At 34.4% G+C, this 26,377-nt stretch overlaps 1 protein-coding gene across 2 annotated transcripts in view; it reads left to right on the forward strand.

Annotated features, from left to right (window-relative positions):
- Positions 1-26,377, forward strand: part of Irbp (Inverted repeat-binding protein) — a 105,133-nt gene that overhangs the window by 43,536 nt on the left and 35,220 nt on the right. For both annotated transcript variants that reach the window (XM_081735500.1, XM_081735499.1), the window contains exons 3-5: positions 3,767-3,944; positions 6,178-6,274; positions 11,184-11,376. In XM_081735500.1, the coding sequence (XP_081591626.1) occupies positions 3,767-3,944; positions 6,178-6,274; positions 11,184-11,376 (468 nt within the window). The remainder of the gene's footprint in view (positions 1-3,766; positions 3,945-6,177; positions 6,275-11,183; positions 11,377-26,377) is intronic.

Below are 26,377 nucleotides of genomic sequence, written 5' to 3' on the forward strand. Positions count from 1 at the left end.
CCTTACAAAAATTAAATATTATCGTATTCAAAAAACTCATCTATTGAATAAAATGGTGTTTTTACTAACCAAGAATATAATCTATTTTTGAAGCTACCCAAAGGTAGTTGTGTCAGTTCTATAGGTAATTTATTATACAATTTCACACTCGTGGCTTCATAGCTATTTTGTGATTTTGTTAATCTCAAATATGGTACGTTGACACGTCTATTATTTCTACTGTTGTATGAGTACATGTTTACCTTGTGTGTGCGTTGTGTATATGTGTCAAGGAGACAAAAAATGTCAAGAACTAGTTGATGGATAATCAGTTTTGGCCACGATGTAGGAGGTCAACATTTACGAATTGAGTTCGTTGATGGAAAAATGAACCATTACCAGTTTTGACGTTGATAACTATAGAACAACAACAGTCATAGATAGGGTCATACTAGCAGTTTCCTGTAATCGATTAAGTGTCCTAACAACACATTCCGACTTCCTCTGTAAAGCTCTACTAAAACCGAAATTGATAGAACTCCACTACAATTTCCGCTTTCAATATTGATTTACGTAGAGGAAAACTGAAAAGAAATAGCGATTTTTTAAAAATCGATTAGCGTTACAAAAATATTTATCATCTCCTCTATTAACCCTCTATTTAAACTGAAAGTGGCAGAAATCAACCACTTGCAGTTCTAACTTCGATTTCTATAGAGTTAAAACGGTAATAGTTGTCGAGAAGCTATTTTTTGCAATCAGTTAAGCGTCCCGAGAATATATTCCATCTCCACCCTCATCTCTCTACTAATATTAGACGGTAGAAATGTACTAGACTTCAGGTTTCAATACTAATTGAGAAAATATTATTTCATATATGCCGAGCTCCTTCACGTAGTGTACATACCACGCTGCTATTTGTTGTATTCTAATGATTAAATTCCGTGCTTCTCTTGTGTTCAGCGTTTGTTTATTTAGGAAAGACTAGTGATACCTTTCCAAGAACAGGAACGAGTCACTTGCTCCTAGGAACTTTTGACCCTGTACCACGAAAACTTAAATTTTTTTTTTTTAAATTTTATTTTTTAACAGACGAATAACTCAGGATGAAACGTGAGTTCTTAACGATCCAGAGACTAAGGCTCAGCAATGGAAGCATGCATACTTACCGACTTCAAAGAGGACGACGTCAAAGAGGTTTCGTGACACCACTATGGAGTAATGATGATGGATTTCTTGGCGAAGGATACCACAATTACAGGGACATACTACGCTTCACTACTGCAAAAATTACAGGATTCGATCAAAACCAAAAGGTGTGGAACGCTGATCAAAAGTGTCTGCATCCTTCAAGACAGTGCTTCAGGTCTCAACTCGGGTATTGCCCAGACAGAAGCGTGATCCTGCGGGTATGTAATCTTCCCGATCCCCATACCCCCTAACCATCTCATTTCACCTCTTTCCAACCATGAAGTTATTTTCGAAGGGACTGAATTTCCAGGACGATGAAACACTGATTCCTGAGGACAAGTCATGGCTTCTGGAACATTACGGACTCTACAAACATGGTCTCTACAAGAGCATAAAGCGATGACAAAAATATGTAGCCATTGGAGGTTCCTATATAGAGAAGTACTAATGTCTGTACCAAATTTCGTTTATCTCCGTCAACTGTAAGCGAGTCAGGGGAAATTTCAATAAGCACCTCTCGTGCATTTCAGACCGCTATGTTCTCTAAATTTTGTTTTGCAGATCTTTTTAAATGTTAAATTAAGTTCGTCATTTCAAATATAAACATAATTCATCTATAATTTTTTCTTTAATCATGTCTAATGAGAGGGTATTACAAATAGTGGAGGAGAAAAGAACAATTTAGATATTATTAAAAAAAAGGAAGAGAAACTTCTTGGAACATTGGCTAAGAAGGAACTGTATCGTGAGAAACGTGCTAGATTGTATGGTGGCAGGAAAAAGAGTGAGGGTCGAAGGAGACTACAATTAATGGACAATATCAAAACAGAAAAGTCATACATGAAGACGAAGAGGTTAGCAGAAGACTATGGAGCATGGAGGCTTTTCAGTTGCGGCAAGTGACCTCCCAATAATGGCAGAATTACTATGATGATTCTAACACGAAAAAGCAAAAACAGTTGACCGAATTAATATATATATATATATATATATATATATTGCATAATCAGGAGTATACTGTATAAGTTAAAAATGTTTGTTTTACATTCTTTTGATATGCAGATTCATCGTTTTCTTTTTCCTCAACTGTCGCCATTAAGTACGATTATTTCTTTAATTAAAATTTTTATTTGCATATTTAATAACAATTTTCATAGCATCAGTTTCGAAAGGTTACTCTTTAATGTGAATTTGTAGTTGTATTTTTAAAAGCCATTGATATCCTGCTATTTTTAATTTTTTGTTTGTTTGTTTGTTTGTTTTTACTATAGAGGGTTATACCTGTATAATAGTATTACCTTTTAGATATCACTCGAATTTGTTTCATTAATAGGTCTTTGGCCTGTAGTCTTTCTCAAAAAAGTTTACAGCATTCTAAGATCAATTTACACTCACAAGATCACTTATCTTTAAGTTTCTTTTATTAATATTATTTATTGTTTAGTACTAATAGGCTCATAAGTTGTTGCTCATACATGACTTTATTTTGTGGGTGTAACTATTTGATTTTTCTGCACTACTTTGCTCAAGCACCTACAAGTTAACTATGCTATCTCCTCTATGAACCACAATACTTTGCAAACCCTTGACTTGCTTACAGTTCTGTTGTGCGAGTTGGTTATCCACATAGAATATAACACTTTCCATTATTAAAAACGCAAAGGATCCAGATATGATAATTCTTCAATGAATGTATGAATGTGTAATATATCTTCTTTATTGAATACAGTTTTTAATAACAATAATAAATAAACAAATCAAAATAAAAAATCTAAAAAATAATATATATATATATATATATATATATATATATATATATATATATATATATATATATATATATATATATATATATATATATATATATATATATATATATATATATGTTATCCGCTGCAAAATTACACTTCCTTATCTGAAAAATTATTGTGGTACTCAGCGTTACACTGTTCGAATTGAGAGTAAATGTTCTCATCGCAAAATTCCCTCGTTTGCTGTGGAATTCTAGAAGAGACTTAGAAACTCCCCGCGCATTAGCAAAGAAGGTTGCTAACCAGCAACACCTAGGAACAAGAAGTATTCCATAGGTTGCTTCAAAATCGTTATCGACGCAGTCCTAAACAAAAACGCATACCCATCGTCAGGTATATTTCCAAGTTATTAATTTAAAAAGTTATCCGTACACAATGTTCTTGTGGTAGATCTCCGTAAGAAACAGAAGTACGTTGAGTATACAGAAAGAAAGTAATTACTCGTTCAGAAATAATGTAATATTGTATATATTAAATTTCTCTCTCTCTCTCTTACTCTGTTCGTTTTAAAATGCAGTCTTTATATTATGATTCCTAGAGTTTAATATACACTACTTGATATATTTAGATGTCTGGCTTATGAATTTCATACCCATAAACTTCATTTCCAAAGTTGATGCAACATACGGATAGGTAAGTCTGTTTTAGGATGTATTAAACTTTGTTCCGTATATCAAAAGTGATGTGGAAATGTGCTTGAAGGTACAGAACCGAAATTTCTTAACAACATGAGTAATTCTCTAAATATTGGTAGACTTTTAAGAATCTATATGCATTTGTTTCAGTGTTGCCGAGATGTGATGCTCAATAGAATAGTGACATCAGATAGTGATTTAATGGGAATTGTATTGTTTGGTACAGAAAAGACAGAAAATCCAAATAACTTCAACCACATTACTTTGTTACAAGAATTAGAGAGACCAGGAGCAGAAAAAATAAAGCAGCTGGAACAAATGATTGAATGTAAGTGCTCTTTAACATCGGAGTATTCATTAAACTATGTATGACTTTGATAAATATTACGGTATTGATGAACATTGTGTAAACAGTTTTAAAAGAAAATGTCAGTTTTTATTCCAGGATAGGCTTCTAGAAACTGATAAACTACTGAGAAGCTGTGTATAGTTTTACATAAAGAAAATCTTGTAAGTGAGACTGCATCAGCTGCCAAATTTAACGAGTTACATATCTGCGATTCTAGCATGCTATCTTTTTTCCTCTTTCGAATACCAATGATACACAAAATTTTGAGTGTTAGCATATCGACATTGGGAAATGAGAGCTATTTAAATTAAGAAGTAGTAAACGATAGTCTCGAGAACCAGATATAGTGATGATTGTATCACTCATAACCCAACTTATAAACTGTTGGAACTTGGAAATATTTAATATACTCCAAAAATTCCCTAATTTAAAACTTGTTTACTTTTAGTAACATTAAATATTTAAACTAATAATTTCCACGTTAGTTCACACTTATGTTAGTTTACGTTCTACGGTGAGAGCGATTATTAATGTATTCCCACTAGAACTAAATTTCGTTATACAGCTAAACACAAGAGCAGAAACACTCCATATACAATAATTACCAGGATGCTGCTATAAAAGCAAATGTAAGTACGCAAGGATACCCAAAAGTAATCGAAATTGTAACACACCACGTATGTGTTTTGTGATTACGGAGCGTGCGTTTGTAGTTTATTCGTTTGGAATTTTCCGTGCCAATGTGTCAAATGGCGTCAGTTAGTATGGAGTGGTGTATCATTCTTCGTATTTCTTTGTGTGTGTTCATATTTGCAACGTTACCTATTATTGTGATATGACCACAAGAAACAGAGTCTTCGTGAAATATTTTCACTTTTATTCGTGCGACTGAATTAATTATAACATTCTCTGACGCTTTTGTCTTTAAATGTCTGGTTTCGTTGTATTGTACTTTTCTTTTGTAATTATTATTTTTTATTTTTTATTTATTTTTTTAACTTTTTTATTTTAACTTTTTATAATTTATTTTTCAAGTTAAAAAATGATGATAGAATACAAAATTGTATTTCGGTAACTTGTAAAACATTCCGATCCGATTTACTCCGATGAAGGAGCAAGGCTGGAGAATTACTCTTAAAATTTGCAATACTGTTGCGTATTATACTTATTTTGTTTTCCATATTTATTTGCTCTACTTATATGTCTAAAAGAACAAAATGGAGTATTCGGATACATCGTAACAAAGGAAATGAAGTAACTAGAGACTTAATTTCAGAACATAAACCTTGTTATTATCAGATCCGGTAAACTACCAACGCATTGATTGATATTGGATTACGGAATGCTTTCTTCCATTCCTGTGTCACGGAAAAGCATCACAGTGTCTCCTTTCTGATTTATTAACTTTACTATGGAATGATGACATTTGAGAACAAAACCTACGAAAATACTTCAGTATACAAAAACTGTAACTCCTTGGAAGTTCCACAGCTACTATGTAGGTTTTAATGCGATATCAAGGGTAAATATGTGTATGTCATGAAGCGCATTGCCGACTTCAGTAAGTCGTTCGCAGTAAGAAATTCGGTATAAAATATATCAATGTAAAGGAAAGTTTTTGCTTTCGTGTACATCGAATCACCTTGTGCTTTTCAGCTCTTACTTGCATACATCCAGACTTTACACCAGTGCATTGCTTCACTATTTGACACCTAAGAACGTAGTACGTAACGTTTCTGGGTATTGCTTACTTCGTCATTTGAACACTGTAATGTGTAACTCTTATCAAGAGACGGATTTTATGTTGTACCTTGTTTAAAATTTAACATACATTATACCTTTAGTTACATATCAGTGTACCAAAGTTCTTACTTCAACATTATTATTTTCTTCAAACTTTTATTTAGCATTTTTCTTAAATCTTTATTGTGCCATAACTTCATTATTTATTTCCATTAGCATCTATAATTTTGAAATATGTTACACTTTCGAAGATCATTTATTAATCAAGAAGAAATTATTTCTCTAAATAAGTAAGAAACCCGCCTTAGGAAAAGGAACCTCTTTTCAAATTAATTTAGGGAACTTCTATTAAAGCAGTGCTGTGTAAAATGAGTGATTTAAAACGATGTTTCATGTTGAAAAGTGGTGCAGAACGAACAATATTTAATAAACTGTTTTAATCCTAAGCTTCTTTTTTCCTTATTTGCAGCACCTACCTATGATGACTTTGACAGCAAGTATGGACACAGTAATAATTATGCCCTTTCGGAAGCTCTTTGGCTCTGTCAATCAATGTTTTCAAAAAGGTTTGTTAGTTGAACTTTTCGTATTTACTGTAATACGCAATTATTTATAATAAATATTAAATTCCACGTACCATTGCGTATTTTTATTTTTAGAAACCTTATTTCAATACCTTATAAAATCCTGGTATCTTTGTCAGTGTGGGCGTCACACCGGAAGATTAGCAGTTTTTCATAAGTGCAAGAAATGTATTAATACAGTGACTGGCTACTCTTATTTATAATGACAATATTTTGTATATACTGCACGTTTATAGGAAAATACTTTTATTATTTCCTTAAGCAGTTTACCAGTGTATTTTTCTAGTGAGTAGTTGAGTTCTTGGGAATATTTACAAAGTCGTTAAGAAGTTGAAAAGTCTAATATCTGTGATGAAGATATTCGAGAAGTAGCATGTAATTATTCACTCGGTTAACTGCTCAAAAGGTAACATCTGCTCTGTTGAAGATATCAGGATTGTATGAGATATTGAAATTATACGGATTCTGAAAATAAAAATACACAAAGGTACGTGAAAATTATTTAATTTCAGTTAGTTAATTTAATTAACGTTTCTCTGTGTAACTCATATATCACGTTAAAATTATGTCTATTTTGTAAAGCTATCAAATAAAATGTGAATGAAAGTAATTTCTGCGTAAAATAAGGTGATGAGTGAAGGCAGCAAATACTCGTTTAAATGAGAGAGCAAATAAGAAGGTAAAGAGTTTCGAAGAATTCGAAACTTGAATAGATAAAATTGAATGAAATACAGTACAAGTATAAAAATAAATCCTGAATGTCGGAGCAGAAAGTATAAGAGGAATATTTACAACACGACATACATACAGATGTATTTGTAGCACGGGATAATTCAAAAGTCGCTATTTCATAAGGATTCAGAAACCAAAGTAGGCTTGTTAGAAACAAGTTTTCAAAAGATGTTCAATATATCATCCGTTGTGGCAAATGCATATGTAAATGCATTTAATCTTTCCAGCCTGTACTGCATGCAGTATTTGAAAACACACACTAACACGACTTTTCAGGTAGCCAACGTAAGTAACTTTTTGTTTATATATATATATATATATATATATATATATATATATATATATATAAATTCAAGTGATCCTACTGATGTTAAATCCAAGAAACCTGGTGCTATTTAGTTGGTCCACGGCGTCATCTTCTATAATCGTTTTCCTATGCGGATGTTCTCTATTGTAATCCTCCTGGATCTTTGTACACTTCTGGTCACAAAAACCTAAACTGCCTTCCAGAGTCTTATCAACTTTCTCTCTATTCTGTTAGAGAGCAGCATCCGTATTCTCTAACAGAAATAGACTATAATGGACATTGCCTCCAAGTAAATATTCAAGTAACATGTGAAAAACAATCGTAAAATATGACAAAAAATAAATAAGTAAATGAAATAAAATAAAATAAGTCAAAAAATGATATACTACACGATACGATATTGAAGCTTATGGAAAGACACCGTTAACAAAATAGTAACAGAAACAAACGGAAGAGGCTAATAGACATGCGCTCTTGTGTTAGTGGATAACGTAACGAATTCGCGTACCAGTGGGTTCAAATCCTATTCACGCAAACTTTTTAAAAAAATAAAAATAAAAAATTGCTTTTTACTGACAAAGAGCATTCATGTTTGAATACAAGAATTTTATAAATATTTCACAGCTATGTAATATATAGTACATTGCAACTTCTTTTGAAGTGCTGAATCAAGTATTTTTAATGAACAGATTGTATACTGAAGAGCACATCTCCAACTTAAGCTATCCTAATAAAGAAAGAGAAATATAAATATTCTAGCAATTCTCCCCTTTTCCTCTTTAGAAACGGAATTTCAAAATCTCTGAAACATGTATTCCCTACTTTCAATCAAAAGTTTTATGCCGAATTTCACATCTTCAACTTCAGAATCCTTCCATTGGGCATTGTCTGAATAAAGAAAGAAAATTTCGATATGGAAATGATCTCCTTTTCATCCTTAGGGACAAAAGTTTTAGGGACAAACTGAAATATGTATTCGCTTATTTTTATTTTTTTTTTTATTTTTTTTAACGGAATGTCACATCTCCATCCTAAACAAATTCTTTCATTTAGTACTTCCAAATAAAGAAGAGAAAGGGAAAATTGCGTATAAAAATTGGCCCTTGATGAGCTGATTTTGTAAAAATAATTTTTAGTTTTTAAAACCGTGAAGCAAATTTCCTTACTTTCATTTAAGAGCTTACATCCCAAATTCCACACCTCCAACTTAAACAAACCTTTACATTCGTCACTTTCTGAATAAAGAGAGAAGTTTGAATACTATAGAAACGATACCCCTCTCCCCCATAAGAGCGAAGTTTCGAAAGTGCTAAAAGGGATATTTCCTGGTTTTTAATGAAGAGTCTGTATGCCGAATTTCATCTCTTAAATTAAGGGATTCGTGAAATATTGAATTCTTGGCAGAAAGCTTAAGACCCCGTAGGATAAAGCCCTTTTATGATGTCTCTAGATTTTGTAAAAAAAAAAAGTATTCTGTCTGAATTTCAGCCCACACACTGTTTCGTATGACACATCGACAATAGCGCAATGTTGTTGATTGTTCTGCGACAATCCTCATGAACAAATTTCCGAATGGTTTCATCATTTTTGGGTGTTATGCTCGTTGAAGGTTGTCGTGTTCCAGTGATATTCTGCTCTAGATGCGCACGTGTCATTCAAAACACCTAGCACGACTCATTGCAGCATCGCCGGACACTTACAGAAACATGTCAAGCGTCTCTGTATCGGATTTGCCTAGTTTGACACAATTTCCCGTTCGCTCGTTGTTCTAACTTGTTCTCCATGATGAAATCGCAGACGTGGTAACGCACTGCGAGAGCTCTCGATGTACACAGGATAATCTCTTGGCACACTAACTTATGAAGATCGGTGCTTTCTATGCCTGTACGGAAAGCCTTGCGCTGCCATCTGTTGATGTGTTACAGAACTAATCTCGAAACGTTTTGATAATATAAACGGCGCACATAGGATATTATGTTATCTCACCCTTCGAAAGTATGTCCTGGCTAGACGTTTTACAGTAAAGAAAATAGGACGACATTCTGTAAACTTCCTTCTTTCTATATTTTGAAAACAACGATCAATTTCAAAGTCTGTGAGTCATTTTACTGAAATTTTAAGAAGGCATGGTTTTAGAAGAATTAATATGAGAATCTCTCTTTCAGTTCTAAAAAATATTATTACTTTAAAATGAGTAAGGATTATTTGAATATTATGAAACAACCCAACATCCCCAACATTGCATTAAATTAAATTGCTCGTCTTACAAGAAAGTAGTGTTGCTATGAAATTTTTCTTTCTTTCTTTTCAACCTCCCACGAATATGCTTCGAAATTAAGGAAGTCCGTGATGATAATGAAAGAAATGGTAGAACTGAAGAAGGTAGGAGGAAACGGCAAAATCCCGATAAATTCCACGCAAAAGGTGATTGTCCACCATAAGCCCACCTGAAGCAAGCGGAGATCTAACCAAGAATTCACAACAGAGGCGAGCACTCTACCACTGAGCTACTATGGCTCCCTAAAATAGTCTGTTGGGGTCTTAATTTAAAAATAGATGTTATGAAATATATTTAATACAACTTTTAATTTAAGTTTCCTTCACATCAGTATTTGCATTTTATTTTTATCAACTGGATAGTTAACTTGCAATAGATTTTCTCAAGAATTAATTGAAGTTACTCTAATATATATATATATATATATATATATATATATATATATATATATATAACAGAAAATAAGTAATAAACTACTTTATTCGCTGAAAAGAATGATTATTTTAAGGGCCCGGAAAGGAGGAAAAACGTCGCGGTATGTGCAACAAAATATGCCTATATCGGTCATTCAAATTTTGATTTAGGTTCCTGTTCTTTTATCTTCTAACATACAACTTTACAGTGTTAAGGTACTGATACTGCAAGTAAACATCATTTTAATTCCTTGAGACAGAAGTTCTGGAAATAAATACCCACTTTCCTCTCTATCTCCTATGCAACAGATGAACAGTAGGAATCACATCTTCCCAAGAAAGCAAAGAATATTTTAAAATTTTATTGCTTGTACCGTTCTAATTTCAATGGACTTGTGATAAAATACTCCTTGGTTTTGGCTCCAAGAAGGATCACCAGACAAGGACATGTTACAAGAATTCTCGGATTGTCAGTGAAACAATTAGCAAAACACACGAAATAGATGGTTAGTCATCATAGTCATTGGCAGTTATGATATTGCTCCTCATTCCATTTCTCTCCTTTTCTTAAGTCGTTCTAGCGTGATTTGACATCTACCAAATTTGCGATTTAATATTACATTATTTCCAATATAGTTGCTATGTTTTGGTTATGCAGTCAACTAAATTACGGTATGCATACAGTAATACTATCGTTCAATTTCTAGCCCTGTCTGCGATAAAATGGAGGGTAATGAGTTAGACCTAAGAGAATTGGTAAGGATCTAGAGTCATTTCTTCGGACTTAGCCTTACGAAGGCAGTCTCAGTTTTTGTTACCAAAACTATACAACAACCAGAGTGGTTGATTTGGGGTCAGCATTTCGTTCAGCAGTTATGCTATATGAGACATGGACTACAGCTTAACGTGAATTTCAAACTAGATGAGCTTCTGCCGGAAATCGAACCCGGGTCTACTACTAGATCTAGCTCAGAGGATTATCTGAAATGGATTCGATTTTCGTCAAAATCATTCTGTACCTCTATCTGACAGAATAGAGCAAGGTTATTTTCTTTGTGTGACGATTTTTAAGACATTCTAGTTGTTAGATAATAAGTTTTTTTTTTTTTTTTTTTTTTTCATTCATCGTGTTTGAACTAATATTATTTTCTACTTTTACAGCCAGTTCAAATATAGTACTTGGAAAATCATGCTGTTCACCAACAGAGATAACCCTCATAGTGATGCAAAACCCAAAGATAGACAGAAGCTAGATGCTCAAGCCAGACAGAAAGCATCTGATATAGCTCAGAATGGGATTAGTCTTGACCTGATGCATATTGGGAAGAACTTTGATTCGTCAGTTTTTTATCAGGTCAGAAAGTAAAATAATAATCGATAATTGTAATCTCAAAATTTGATTAGGAAGGAGAATCCCTGTTTCTGCTTCTCAAACTTCTTATATATGGATGAAATTGTTTATGTATTTTCATAGAACTCAGTGCTGTAGATCAATTTTCACATGTAACTTTTTAGTTTCCCTCTTTTTCTTTCTCTGTCTCTCACATAATCTAGAAATTACACGTCAGCTTTTAGCTACGAAGGAGAACCACTATAAAGTGTAAGCAATCCTATAGCTACAACTGGGATACAAGAGGAATTCTGGTGCCCGTAATAGTGTCTTTAGTTGATTTAATATTTATTGTTAAAAAAAGTTGTTGCATGGAAGTAGTTCAAAAACTCAGCACAAAATTCGTAATTCAATTTATCTTTGCAGAGAACAATTTCATATTTGAAATTAACATTATCTTCAAACCAGAGCACTCATATGGCCCACTCATGACACAACTGAAATAACCAATGCTCAGCGTCGTCGCGCCTTCCTCTGATGTTGATTTATAGACATTTTCCCAATATGTGTCCAAAGCCAAGTAGCAACGGAACAGATAATTCAATTTCTAAACAACAAGTTTCCAGTCAGATTCACCTGCTCCTTTTCCAACCACATAATCATCGTTCTGGAGGTCGATAACAGAGTTTGATAATGGACGTCTCGAGATTGATATACATTAAATCTAGCAAAGTATGTAATATCTCAACTTCAGCTCCCACCTTCACCACATCAAAGGTTCCTATCATATGCCATAGCCATTCTGGGAATTTATATCATGTTCCACCACATTGTCCCGCAACAACTAACTCAACATCCCATCATCAGCATTCTCCAACCGGGAATATCTTTTCCAGGTTCCTGTGACGTTCGTTGGTGAGGGACATTGTCGAATGTACCAGGGGTCCCATATCATCCCACGTGAACAGTCGCCATACGAGGATACCACTGCCACCGGCCTGAACTGTATCCTTCTGGCAAGAGGGATTCATTGCCTCATGTGGTTGTCAACGCACTCGTACCTCGATTCGTCTGTCCAGGTGTCCTTTTTCCATGCTTTGACCGTCCAATGGCAGTGTTCCTTTACCCGCGTCAGTCGTGTACCTTGTGTGCTGCCACGTATTGAGCAGAGGTACGCTCTGAAATGTTTGCTTCTGTAATCCATGCCGAAGAGATGGTTTGGATAGTTTGGCTGTTCACACGTCGTTGTTGTTCAGCATTGTTTTGACGAGTGATCTACTGCACTGTGGCCACCTATGCGCTTTTACTTCTGAGGAAGCCGACGGTGATCTCTAACGTGTCATACACCTCGACAGTTGACCCTTGCGGTCCGAATCCACATACTCATGGTACACTCTTGATCGGTGGGTTTTGGAAAGCACACGATTTCAGAGAAGGAGTGGCCCCACAATCTGGTCGTGATCAAATGTACCGAGGTCTCATATATTACTCATCCTCTTATCATACAACTCGCACGAGATCTGACGTCCTCGCTGTTACATGCAACGCCCTCCTATTACATTCACGAGATGACTACAGGACCATTTTACCAGAATTCTCACAGTGCAGCTGGCTCTAATTTAATTGCTCATAAGTATATACTGTATAAAGTACGTAAAATATACATATATATAAAGTGCGTAAAGAAACGCACCGCTATAAAATCCTTAACTCCAAACTTCCTGTCCTAGTACTATCCCTGCCTTCATTTCCTACAAAAAATAATGACTTTTACTTATCCCGTACTTACCAGCTCATCTGAAACCGAAAAGGCTTTCCGGACTTGCCCAAGAATCATTTATAAAGTGCCTCTCTAACCGTCAAACGCTATTTCGAGAACTGGTAACTCGAAAGATTCTACACCTCCACCGAAGAAACTCAGAAACCCAGTTGTATAACCTGTTCTATATTGGATCTAATTCGACCTTTCAGCACGCTATGATAAAGATAACATACACTTCGGTGAATCTGGTAGTTACCTCCTTAAATGCACCCGTTTTCTAGACTTCTATATTGGCAGAACTCTTAATTCCTCCCTCGATTCGCTACCGGTACTTTTGCAGCGGTCAAATTTTTCAGGATGTTCGAAAACATACAATCCATCTCAGCTGTACAGTTTGACAACACTCTTCGATAACATTCTCAGAATCCTTCTCCCAAGCTTTTCTGTGCTCCTCAGGAAAGGAAGGGAATACACATTATCATCTGCCCCCTAACCAACTTCCGAGTATTTTAATTGTTTTTCAATCTTTTTTTCCTTTTTTTCTTTTATCATTATTATTTTTATTTACTTCTTCCAAATACATGTTATTCTACCTTATCTCATATTATTTTATTTATTATGTTCTTCGTTAATTTCTTCATCAATATTTATTCTACAATTCTTTTCTTCTTATTTTATAGAATGTTTTCTCTTCCTGTACTGTTTCTTTTCACGTTTACACTCTGACTGATTTATCGGTCTTATTAGTTTCACTTTTTCTCTACAAAACTCGATGTAGTTTCAGCCTGGTATCGCTAGCACGGAACGTATTTCAATAATTTTTTGTTTGTTTCTTCCCTACTTTATGTTCCTGTCTGATGCATTTTATCGAAAGGACTCACATTATATTTTTCTAAAGTATGTGATTTTTATTTCATTGCAAAATTTTTTACAAATACATAATTTATCTTAATACGCCCTTGTCACTTTTAAACTAATAAATACAAAACGCTGAAATATCGTACTATGCAAATATCGACAGAGGCACATTGTATGACATACTCAGCCACGAGATTAACAGTGTTGTCAACTCTACATAAAATTGTATTTTTTCAAATGCCACTACGACAAATTATTACATATTTCAAGCCTACATGCAAAACAAAGTCATAAAATTTCACACTCATTATGCAGTGTTGCAAACTAAGGACGCGACAATATCGCAGACATTAAAAAGCAACCAAATTTTAGTTGGCTCTACTACAGTAATTACGCAAGTGACAAGACGGCATAACGCACATCCAAATTCCTTAGTACTCCCTTCATCATATGACTTGTTTCGATGAAGTAGCAATAAAGGTACAAGAAACTGAAACTTTGACCTTTCTTTAATGGGCTTTATTTCAAAAAAATGTTTAGATAAGTATCACATCTAGCGTAGAAATTATAATGCCGTTTACAGCAATTTGATATTACAAACCATGTTGGAGACATGAAAAAAAAATGTTAATTTGCTATATTACTTAAAATGATGTATTTGTAAAAGAATTTTTTAAAACACTCGTTGATTTACTTTGCTCTTATGACCAGGGTTGAAAAAAAAACGTTAAAAAAAACAAAAAGAACGTTTTTTTATGTTTAAAACATGTTTTTTTTGTTTAAAACGTTTTAAACGTGTAAAACAAAGTACTTTGTTTTAAACACACACACACACACAAAAAATGTTTAAAATGTTTATTTTGTTTAAAACAATAATCTAAATACGCATATATATATATTTCATTTTTACACTCTTGGGTATTGCTTGCCATCTATATTCAACCGCTAGATCAAATTTCGGGAACTTCCCTAATCTCGATCCGCCCAAATGTTCAATTCCGGAGAAAGAAATCGGGATTTTCCCGATCTCCGTTCACGGAATATGTAGTTTAGTTTCTTTGTGTTACGTTCTACTGGTCGTCTGCGTTCTTAATCTTTAAACGCTCATTGACGCAACTGCTGTGTCAGGGCTTTAAACCTCAAATTAAGGCTGGAAGATGGTTTTGGTACCAATTTATTCCTGAAAGATGCAGCTTTGCTGGTGTGCATTTTATGTATATGGGAGGAGGGTAAATATCGTGTTTTTCTTTCGACAGTTTTTTTTTTTTGGAGGGGGGGGGCATTCCCACTTTTGGGGGATAGATTCATAAATATTGTTACGTGAAGCAATGAAGTAGGCCACTACATGGTAATATCGTGTATTTGCACTTCTTGCTTATATGGGAGAGAAGGGAGGGGCAAAGTTAGCCAATTTTTGGAGTTTAAGTTTTTTGACAAATTAGATTTATTTTTACAACAAACATCAATAGCTCAGCCTCTAATTAAGCTAGAAAGATGATTTGGTACTAGGGATGTAAAATACCTGGGTATTTATTTCAGCGGGTAAATACCCTGGGTAAATACCCGGGTATTTACCCAAAATGGGTATTTTATGTTTCTCTTACCAATAAATGGATTTTATTATTGTCAATGAAAAATATAATGGGCATTTGTATCACCTGCAACAGGAGCACTAAATAACCATCTAATTAATCATTTTTTCTAGTAATTAAAGAATGAATTTTATGTTTGTTAAGTAACACAGTGCAGATTTCCTAGCTACTCAACATTATTTCTCTTTCGACTTACACTAAATTTTCTTCTATTACCCTTGGCGGAAAATTATTGTCCATTCTATGCCGTGAATTCTTACTTTAGTGTGCCCCTGAGGCGTCCAATCAGCTGCACATTAGAATTCGATAGTGGATCAAACCAACACGAAAATAAAAATAAAAAAAATATTACAGAACAGGACGATGACTAAAGAAACTGCAGTCAGTTGTCACCAAACTAATCATACACTATTATTAAGTATTCTGTCTGTCACCAGCTCCTGGTATTAATGACACGGAATTTAAGTTCTGCCTTAGGTTCGTGTCTGACGAAACTGCTTTCTCCATTTTTCTCGATCAGGCGCATCTTCTTTAATCTTCCAATACCTTCTCCAGATTTCCAAATCACCGATGAACATACTACCTAAACTATTTAAGTTACAGCAGGATCTCTATAACTAAAATGAACAACCACTTTTTCTTTTGGTTTACCAAATTTATTAATCGCGGAAAATGAATTATTAATAATTACTTTCCTATTTTAAGGATTTAAAGTTTACATTACCTTAAAAAATTTAATAGTACTTATGACAGACAACTTTTTAATAATTAGAAAACTGAACTGATATTCCAAATACAGATGGTTACTTTCTTCACTCAAAAGAATGTTATTTTTGTTATTTTATCTATAGACAATGAGATGTCCTGAATTGTCAATTATGCAAAAAAAAAAAAAAAAAAAAAAAAAAAAAAAAAAGGACCAATAAGTTTCTTATATTTTACTCCTGATTTACTGAATTAATAAATTAATACTGTTTAAGAAACTACATTGTAACAACTAAGTTGTTGATACAGTTATATCAAAGTAAAGAAATAAGACTTTAGTAAGTAGCCTAGCCTAATAACCTAGAAAATACTTAGAAACTAAATATTTACCTAATTTGCCATTCTGTAGAAGTAATTGTACGAGTTTAGATTACAAAAGTTGTAGAATAATCAAAGTAACTAAATTTAATAAATTGGTAGATCAAATTATTTACTAAATATGCCGTTGAAAGAAAATTATAAATAAAATAAGGAATAACAGTTCATAAAACACTTAAGTAACTATTTCCTGATGTTTAGAAGTGTTCATTAATTGGAGTTTAAGAATAATGCTTTGTGAAAGTATTTATTGGAATAGCATACTAATAATGCTATTGCAATAAATACTTTTAAAATATTAATGTGATAATCAACGTTAATCTAATAGGAAATCAGTGAAGGAAATATATATACCTTAAATTATTCAGTACAGAACAGCAATTAATCTGTACCATTTTTGGAGCACTATAAATAAAACGACCACAAATTTTACCGTCCTATTCAGAATCAACCGTAAGATCAAAGTCGGAATTATCACACAATTCTTCAGTATCAACATCACTATCACTCGTTTCTTCATTTTCTTCTGTCACTCATTTCTTCTGTATCCTCTTCCAATGTGTCTGGTGTTTTGTTCTGTTCCATGCCAACAGCCGGTGACGTTTTCCTTGATGACCCTGGTCCTGAGTGTTGCATCCGTGAAACTTCAGGTAATTTCTTATTGAAAAGCTTCCAGTTATATGAAAGATATTTTAGTTTTCCTGTCCTCTTCGATGATAAACGATTTCTGGTTTTACTGTAGATCCATTAAATGTAGAGAAAGTTCTTTCTGTGGCAGCAGATGTAACCGGAGTACTAAGGATTCGAATGGCGACATCAACAAATTCAGTGATGCTTCGAAACCCTCTCCACCAAAGCAGTGTGCTCATTTGTTCCACTCCGTCCCACAAAACTTCCTTGCCAAAAGTCCTTTCTTGTCCCTACAGTCAGTCAAATGTGCTCTCAGTAAAACAGAATTAAATCCCATTTGTTTTCCAACTTCACAAACGAAGTTTACTTCATCAAGCAATTCTTCAGAGGTCAATTTGCAGCCCTGGAAAGTGGGACTGGGATCTCAGTCAGATAACTTGGACCCAAGCCGAATTAACTTCTTTCTTTAAATTTTTCCATGATTGAGTGCTCTTTTGTTTTCAAAAGGATTGATGATGGTAACTGTTCTACCAGAGTTTGATGAAGGCTCTGGAATTTTGAGTGCACAGTGTCTATCTGAGGTTCATTTTACTCGAAGAAATTAATCAAATCCACTATAGGTTTCAAAATGGCTACAAGGTTTTCAATACAAACCGAGAATACATCATCAAGAAGTCTCTTCTTGATTTCTGAAGGTAATGACAATTCCTCGCTCACAGCGAGCGCCTGAAGTCCAGTTTTATTGACAAGCAAACTTTGGAGGCAGTGCAAATGGCTTCCCCATCTTGTTTCTCCAAGCAACTTTAACGAAATTGTAACCCATTTCTCCTTTGAGATTTGTGCAAATAGTGCTTGCAAGTGATGGCTAAGTTGGATTGTTTTAACAACATCAATTACACTTCTCAGTAATGTCTTTACCAATGGACATCCGATGATGTCAGAACAAAGCAAATGGAGAAGATGAACAAGACGACCCAAAGATACTATACTAGGGTACTTCTGTTTTACTAATTTAAAAGCTGTTCTCACGTTGGACGCGTTGTCTCCTATGATTACTAAAAATTTTTCAGGGTTATATTTTTACAGAAGTTTCATAATCTCTTCAGACAAGTAATGTGCATCGTGTTTATTTTCTTTCGACAACACGAAATCAACAAAAACAGGTTCAGGCTTTGAAATGACGAAATAAATGATAGATTTATTTCTCAAGTTACTCCCAACCGTCACACTGTAAATGTAGGTTTCTTGATTCCTCTAACTTCCTTTTAACTTCCCCTTGCATTTCACTGTATTGAGCGTCCAAGTAACTCGTAGTCAAGCGATACCTTGATGGGAGAACATACGAAGGAAGAGTTTTCTTTAAAATTTCAATCCACAAAGGGTGATCAACAAGTGACAGGGGACACCCACTAACGAAGATCGCTTTGGGAAGGCTTTCGTTCAACACTTCCTGTAAGACTTCGTTATCGTTCAATACGTTGGTATTTGTTTTAAGAAACATCAAGATTTTATCAAAAGTCCTAAATAGTAACGTTGAACCTAAGAAACCATAAAAAAATAAGAAATGCCTGTGTTTGATGAAAAATTAATGTAATGTTTTTTTTTTCTTCAGCATTTCTTCTTATAATAAATGCGACTACACCAAATATATCGAACTCACTTTCTCCTTTCATGAAAAAAACTACTCTAAAATGCCCTTTTAAGTTCGAAACTAGTAGACATAAGGCACAATCTTTTCATGATTAATTTTAACTCCATAATGTTCGACTTGGAAAGATTTTGATAATTTTGGTCATTTTATACAACTAGTTGTAGCCTCTGATATGTAATGCTTTAGATACATGATCCAGCTTTAGTTTATCTTTTATTTGTGTGTCGGGTGTCTGAGTTGTTTTATGAGAATTTTAAAATTTCAAAATTTCACATTTCGTGAAAAATTGTTGGATTGAAGGAGTCTCGAAACATCTGTTCTCAAATAAAAATACACAATAACTTGATAGGGTTCTTGAAAATCGGTGGCGTATCGAGACTTTATGTAAAATTGGGGCTGTCTCCCAAAGATTCAACAAAGAGGGTTTATATATGATTTCTATGTTTGGACAATCTCAAGCTTGAAGTCATAATACACTTTTTTCCTTTTTTTTAGTCTTGGTGAAACTAATTCAAGTTTAAAAGCCGTTCACACTTCGGTGAAGAAAGGATTAGTAAAATAGCCCCAGATCAAATCTTGAGACGACAAGTGGGTGGTAATGAAGGTACCCCGAGGAGACATTAATCCCTCAAGTTTCAACTCTGACTGATTCTCAACTCTGATTTGCACGTAAGCAATGACGTAAAATCGGAAAAGTTTTGTGAATTATTTCTCAAGATTGGCTTTATCGATGTTGTTCAAACTTAGATATATGTATAGGTGTACACGAGGACATCGTCTGTAAATTGTAACAGCTCACCCCCACTATTTCCTCCTTTCAAAAAATTCGTTTCAATATTTTGATCTCATCTTTACTTATGATGATTACCTTCGAGAAAAAAAAAAAAAAAAAAAAAAATAGGTTTTAGATGTCGCTTTAATCTAGAATAGCATATCCAAAATTGTATCGCGGGTGCGCCATGGTCAAAATTGCCTGCAAAACCGCACCGCACTTGAACGGGGTCAATTTATTATTATTTTGCATATTTATAGTGAATTAAAGGGAAATCACGCTTGAGAGACCCTAAAATCCAGAAAAACTTCACCGGTATGGTTAACAATTCTTAAAACTTTATAATAGTTGAACTTTCGTAAAATACCCAATTTTTGGGTAGGTAAATACAAAAGGGGTAAATACCCGGGTAAATACCCATTTTTTATTTACCCGACCCACATCTCTATTTGGTACCAAAGTATTTTTGAGGGATGAAGCCTTCCGTCAGTTGCATTTTATGTATATAGGGGGTACGTATGTACGGCCGAGAAAGGAAGGATGAAGTTCGTTTTTTTAATGTTTCATCAATTTTTTTTCATCAGGTTTTGGCGGGTATTCCTCCCCCCTTTGTGGTACATCCATAAAAATTGGCATGTGAAGCAATGAGGTAGTCCCCTACATGATAGTAACCTGTATGTGTACTTGTTGTTTATAGAGGAAGATGGGGTCAAATTTGATTAATGTACATTTATTTTCAGGATGGCCCCATATAACACAAGATATATTTCACTCAAGTGATCTAGAAGCATAATTCTTGTTCGCATACATGATGTGTGCAGCAAAAATGATTTGCATATGGACGTGGTACTAGTGGGGGAGGGGAGAAAATGTCTAATTCAATGAATGTTTTCTGCGCGTATTTTTTTTTTAAATATATTTCCTACATAAAACGAATTCATTACGCAATGGCAGCAATGGCTACCATTTCTTATATTATTGTCACAAGTATGTGGCCTACACATTAGCATCATTGCTGCAAGGGTTGCCAGGGCCCCCAAAGTCAATATTTTCATATTTTAATGATTTTTTATGTCTGTTCTTTTTCTACGAATACGGCGGGAATTTCACGAATGTTAACTCGTTGGAATTTGTGGTCTGTAAGCTTTCCAATGATGTATATCTCATGACTCTGTGATAATTAGGGGGTCACCAGAACCCCGAACGTGAGATTCTACCATTTTGTTAAAATCCCTGTAGGGTATCTAGAGTTAATTGTGTTGTTATGCCGTAGACACTAATCATTATTAGCTATTCATGTTGCAGATAGAGAGGTATCTTGAAAACTGTTTAGTTAAAATGTCATTTGCTCCTTGTAGGCTAGTCACTGCTCTTTTCTATGAGTTGTATTGTATTTGTCAGAGCATTTCTTCTAGCTTATGACGTGAGAACTGTCATTATTATGGAAATGATAATGATCAAAAAATACCCAAGTTTTGAATTTGTGAATTTGGATCTTAGAATAGTGTATAGTGTGTTTAACCTCCGTTATTCTTGGAAATTAAGAAATGTTCAAATACTTCACTTAAATTTCTGTTGGTTTAGTTATACGCACACTGATGTGCAGAATTTCGTTCAGTAATTGCTGTTATAATAAGAATATAACTCTGCTTGTAATTTACTCCACGCACAAATCCTGCGGAGGATGGGTTGTTTGTTAGAAAATTAAATTAACTTGTTCAATCTGATATTTTAGCTGTTTCAAACATGTCCAACCAGCATCGAAAAAAAAAAACACGTTTAAAACAATTTGTTTAAAACAAACTGAATAAAACAACAGCCCTCGTTTTAAACATGTTTTAAACACTTGTTTTAAACATATCAACCCTGCTTATGACATTACAACAATGCTTTTTAATAAGTGTAATTATAAGAAGTTGTCGGAATTACATAATTTTAAGCAGTTTTGCCAACTTTATCAATATTTATCATATCTCCAGAACGCTTTAAGATATCAAGTTGCTCTAAACGGCTTTGTGGTCCACACATCTATTGAAAACCATTCTCGCAATTGGACGAGGCACTTACGTAAGCAATTTTTCGAAATAAAGGTTTGTGAAAAATGTCAAATCCCTTGTATCTTTGTTCCTACTGTTTATTATTTCTGTTCCTATTAATCCCTTGATAGCTCCGTCATATCACGATCATAGTATTAGACACTAAAGTACTTAGGATGTGCGTTACCCCGCCCATCTTACTTGTGATGTTACTGCTATAAAACCCACCAAAATCTAGATGTTTGTGATACTGTAGTCCCCTTAGTTTGCAGCATTGGATAATAAGTGTGATATTATAAATTCCCGTTTAACATGTAGATTTGGAATATGCAATAATCTGACATAGTGTCATTTAAAAAAAATATATAAGTTTATGTTGTGTTGGCAACACTGCTATCCTGTTGGTATCACAGAATATATCAATGTTCCCCTACCGATATTTACATGGTACAACACTCCAATGTTTTTGTCTTCTAGTTTAAAAGTTGCAAGATTGTATCAATATAAATTGTTCCAACCTGTATAAATGGTCCAGTTAGGAAGCGCAGATGTTTTGGAGGCGATAGGAAAGATAAGGCTAGGCAAAAAAGCGTAAGTATGGGGTCTATTCCTCTTGCTTTTCAAGTGGGGAAGTGTCTTCTTTGAGCGCCGAAAACCTGCTAAGTTACAATTAAGAAATTATACTACATCCTGTAGTATAGTTGATATATCATTCAAAAGATTATACAGTAGTATTTCAGACGGTACATCTTTATCATCATCTTAGTGTAATATCCACCAATATGTTCCTGTTTGCCTAGTAGCAGTTTCGCAACTCAATAATAGGGATCATGTTAAAACAAGGACATTTTGGAGGGAAAATTCTAAAATTTCCTTCAGTTATTTTCCTTCCTGTGGCATTACGGGTAATCGATATACCGTCTGAAATACTACTGTGTAACGTTTTGAATAAGGTATAATTTTCGTCGATACTGTACTACAGGGCATACTATAATTTCTTAATTGCAATCAGCAGGTTTCTGGGCCTCGAAGGAGATCGCCCCTTCCGCACACACTCCTATTTCGGAAACCAAGTGTAATATACCATATACTCATATACGTTTTTTTTGTTCAGATTGACTTCCCCTATCACTCCCATTATATCTGTAGTTCGTCACCAGACACCGTGTGTGTATATACATAAGGTGTACCAATTATCTGGAAACGCTCTTGCAGCTTTCAAACTAGTAGATAACAAACAATGAAAGTTTGAACAATGCAAATATCTACAGGGAGTTTTTCTCACATGCTTTGTAATACCACCAACGATTAACAGTGTTGCCAACTCAACATAAGATTTTTTTTTCAAATGGTACTACGTAAGGACATAAAATATTTCAAATTTACATATTAAACACAAACTTTCAATACAACATTTATTATTCAATGTTACGAGTTAGGAACGTTATAGTATCAGCAATATTTTTTGAAAAACAAATTTTGGAATCTTCTAGAACAGTAATACTTCAAAGGAGACGGGCGGAACAACGCAGCCCAACGTAACTTACTGTCGAATACTATACTCATAATATGGTTTATTTAGAATAAATGAGAACAAAGTTACAAGGAATTCAAAATTATACATTTTTCAAAGGTTTTGTTCCGAAAATTTGTATGCATAATAATTATATCCAATCACGAAGATGGTTTTCAATAGACATAAAGATCATAATGCATTTAAATCTGTTTATTATCTCAAACCGTTTCAGAAATATGAAGAAATTGATAAAGTTTGCAAAACTGTTTAAATTATGTAATTCCGAAAACATATTATTACAATTAACAGAAACTGTTGTTATGATGTTATGGAAGCAAAAGAAAACTACAATCATTTTAAGAAATCTCACCAATACATCATTTTAAGCAGTGTAGCAATCGACAACATCGTTAATGTGCAATACTGAATAATACGAGGCCTGTCGGAAAAATATCCGACCATGTTCCTGAAAAACCAATACACTCACATGATATTTTCGTTATCCTAATCCCCTTCAAACTAGTTTCCTCCTGCTTCCACGCACCGAGTTTGATGGTCTCTCCAGTGGTAGAAAGAAACCTGAAACCCTTTATCGGAAATTCCTATGACATTAGTGTGTTGCACTAATTTCCTCTCGGGTGCGAAAGCGAGTTTCTGTCTGGTACTTTTTGATTTTTGCGAACACAAGTCTCACGACGCTATGTCCAGAGATTAGGGAACTTGACAAAACAGTGACATAGAAATCTTGTGTTTTGCTGAAAAGGACAACCACATGAGCTGCATGAATGGAATCATTATTCTAGTGCAATCTTCGGGGTTTGAAGTCCACAGATCTGGTCGTTTCGGGCAAAGAGCATCATGCAAACGACGAAAAATGTCTAAAGAGAAGTTCTTTGTACGTACTCATAGCGTATATTGCCACAGCAATCGAAGAACACAATCAACATTAGTTTGATATTACTACGCACCTGGTGATCTTCTCTGGGTGACGATCTGTGTCAGGCTTTGGCAAGGTCGATGTATCCACGGTGTCTGTTGTGACCTCGTCAGGCCCTATCCATATATTTTATGTCTATCATTTTAGCCGCGCTGAGACTACAGAAGAGCACCCGACATAATCACTTCTCCACAATAACACATGAAGATGAAAATAACACCATCTGCAGGCTAAAGGCATCATGTAGCTCTCTTCCATCATGCAAAATTTGGCTAAGCTACGCCATGAAATTTTCCCAAAAACTAAGTTGGATACTTTCTCCACAAGCCTTATAAATGTGATGTTTTAAGTTTTCATTTAATATGTTGATTTGAAATGTATAATAATCTGACGTACAACTCTTTGAGAATATTATAGAGTATGTAAAACATTGTCCTTCTGTTGATATTTGCATCATACAAAACTTAAACGATTTTTCTTAATTAGTTTAAACAGGGTGTCTATCGGTCACGAAAGTCACGAAATCAGAAAACGGTCATGAAAGTCAAGAAATTTTGCTTTTGGGCCTTTTTTTATTTTATTTTATTTATAAATCTGTACAGATATAAGCACAGACTGGAAAATTTTGTTCTATAAAACGTCAAAATACACCACCAAAAATGTCTATGGTCGACTTTAGACGCTACTAAATCGCAAGCAAAGCATTCTTCTATCACATGCATAAAAATTCGGCATAATTTGCACCCAAATTCGCTCTTGAGAATGTTAGGAAATTTTATGGTTTGGTAAGAAAAAGGTCACGAAATTTCATTTTGAAATTTGAGTAGACAGCCTGTTAAAAGTTACAAGGACTTAACTGATTAATACGGCATTGAACCACTCCTCTCATGGAATGTTTTGAAAGAAATACTGACTATTTTTCATATAGCGCAGCACTCAATTATGTCAGCGATTATGGAAGAGGAAATTTACACAGGATTCGCTGCTCTAAAATTGAGTATCGATATTCGGTGATGTTCATATTGGGAGAATTGAGGGTGCCAGGGGAGTTCACTCGTAGTATTTCTCAATCCATGCCAGACGTGTATGTATTGACTAATTGTCTTCTTGGAAGGTTATTCGTTATTAGGGAGCAATATATGTAACTTAGGTGCAGGAGGTCATTTATAAGGCCTGCATAATCACCAGCAATAATTCATGCTTTAATTGTTTAAGTGGATTTTAGCTCCCTTTGAGCACCGAGGCTATATGAGGCATGGACCCACAACTTAACATAGGGTTCGATCGCTGACAATCAAACTCGGGTCTTCCGTCCCAATGGCGCGTGCGTTAACTATATAACCTCACGAGAGGCAATTCGCGCTTTGAGTAGCAATAGGACAACGAAATTTCGTGAAATAGCAGTCCACAGCAGCACAGAGCCGAAGCCATGTTTAATGGTAGGAAGCGTGCAGTCTTTTGGGCGTCCACCACATAATGCAGTCTATCGTTGGGGTTAAGGAGAAAGATGACTCATCGGAACATATTACTCCTTTCCAGTTATTGGCAGTCCATGTTGTATTTCCTCGGCACCATTTTCGGACTAGCGCGGTGGTGGATGCCATCAGAGGTTTCGAAATCGCATTGCAACCGTAAATGTTGGGGTTATGGAGCTCTTGTTGGTTGATTGAGTTATACAGTTTTACGGTTCTTTGTGCCCATCTTCTTCAATATTCAGAATGGAAAGTAATTTTGTATTTCACTTTCTGAAATGCCATCCATTAGCATGCAGAAAGCAGAGGAGATCAGCTGCTTGGCCAAAACTAGAGCATATCAATATCCAAATATAACTTACCCAAATCTGTCCATTCACTCTGATTGTGTAAAATAAATATGACAACGATGAGAATATTCTGGGATTGTTAGTTACACGAATTGAACACCTGCATTCCAGTAATTGTTTCTAGTTTTTTTTGTGTGTTTGTTTGTTTAACGAAATATGTCTGAGGATATAGCAGAACGTGTATTAAAATATCGTAGAAGTTTGTGTTCATATATGACATGTATGATACTCTTTTTAGGTGTTCTCGCTACTTGTAAACGTACCTTATGTAGATGTCACTTTGCCTTTTGAATGTAACGCTAATGAATAGATAAAGCTATTTGGATCTCTAAAAGAGTAGGCAAAAACCCACAAAACTTTAAATAG

Source organism: Thermobia domestica, chromosome 13 (genome assembly GCF_964235325.1).
Source record: "Thermobia domestica chromosome 13, izTheDome1.hap1.1, whole genome shotgun sequence".
Lineage (NCBI taxonomy): Eukaryota > Metazoa > Arthropoda > Insecta > Zygentoma > Lepismatidae > Thermobia > Thermobia domestica.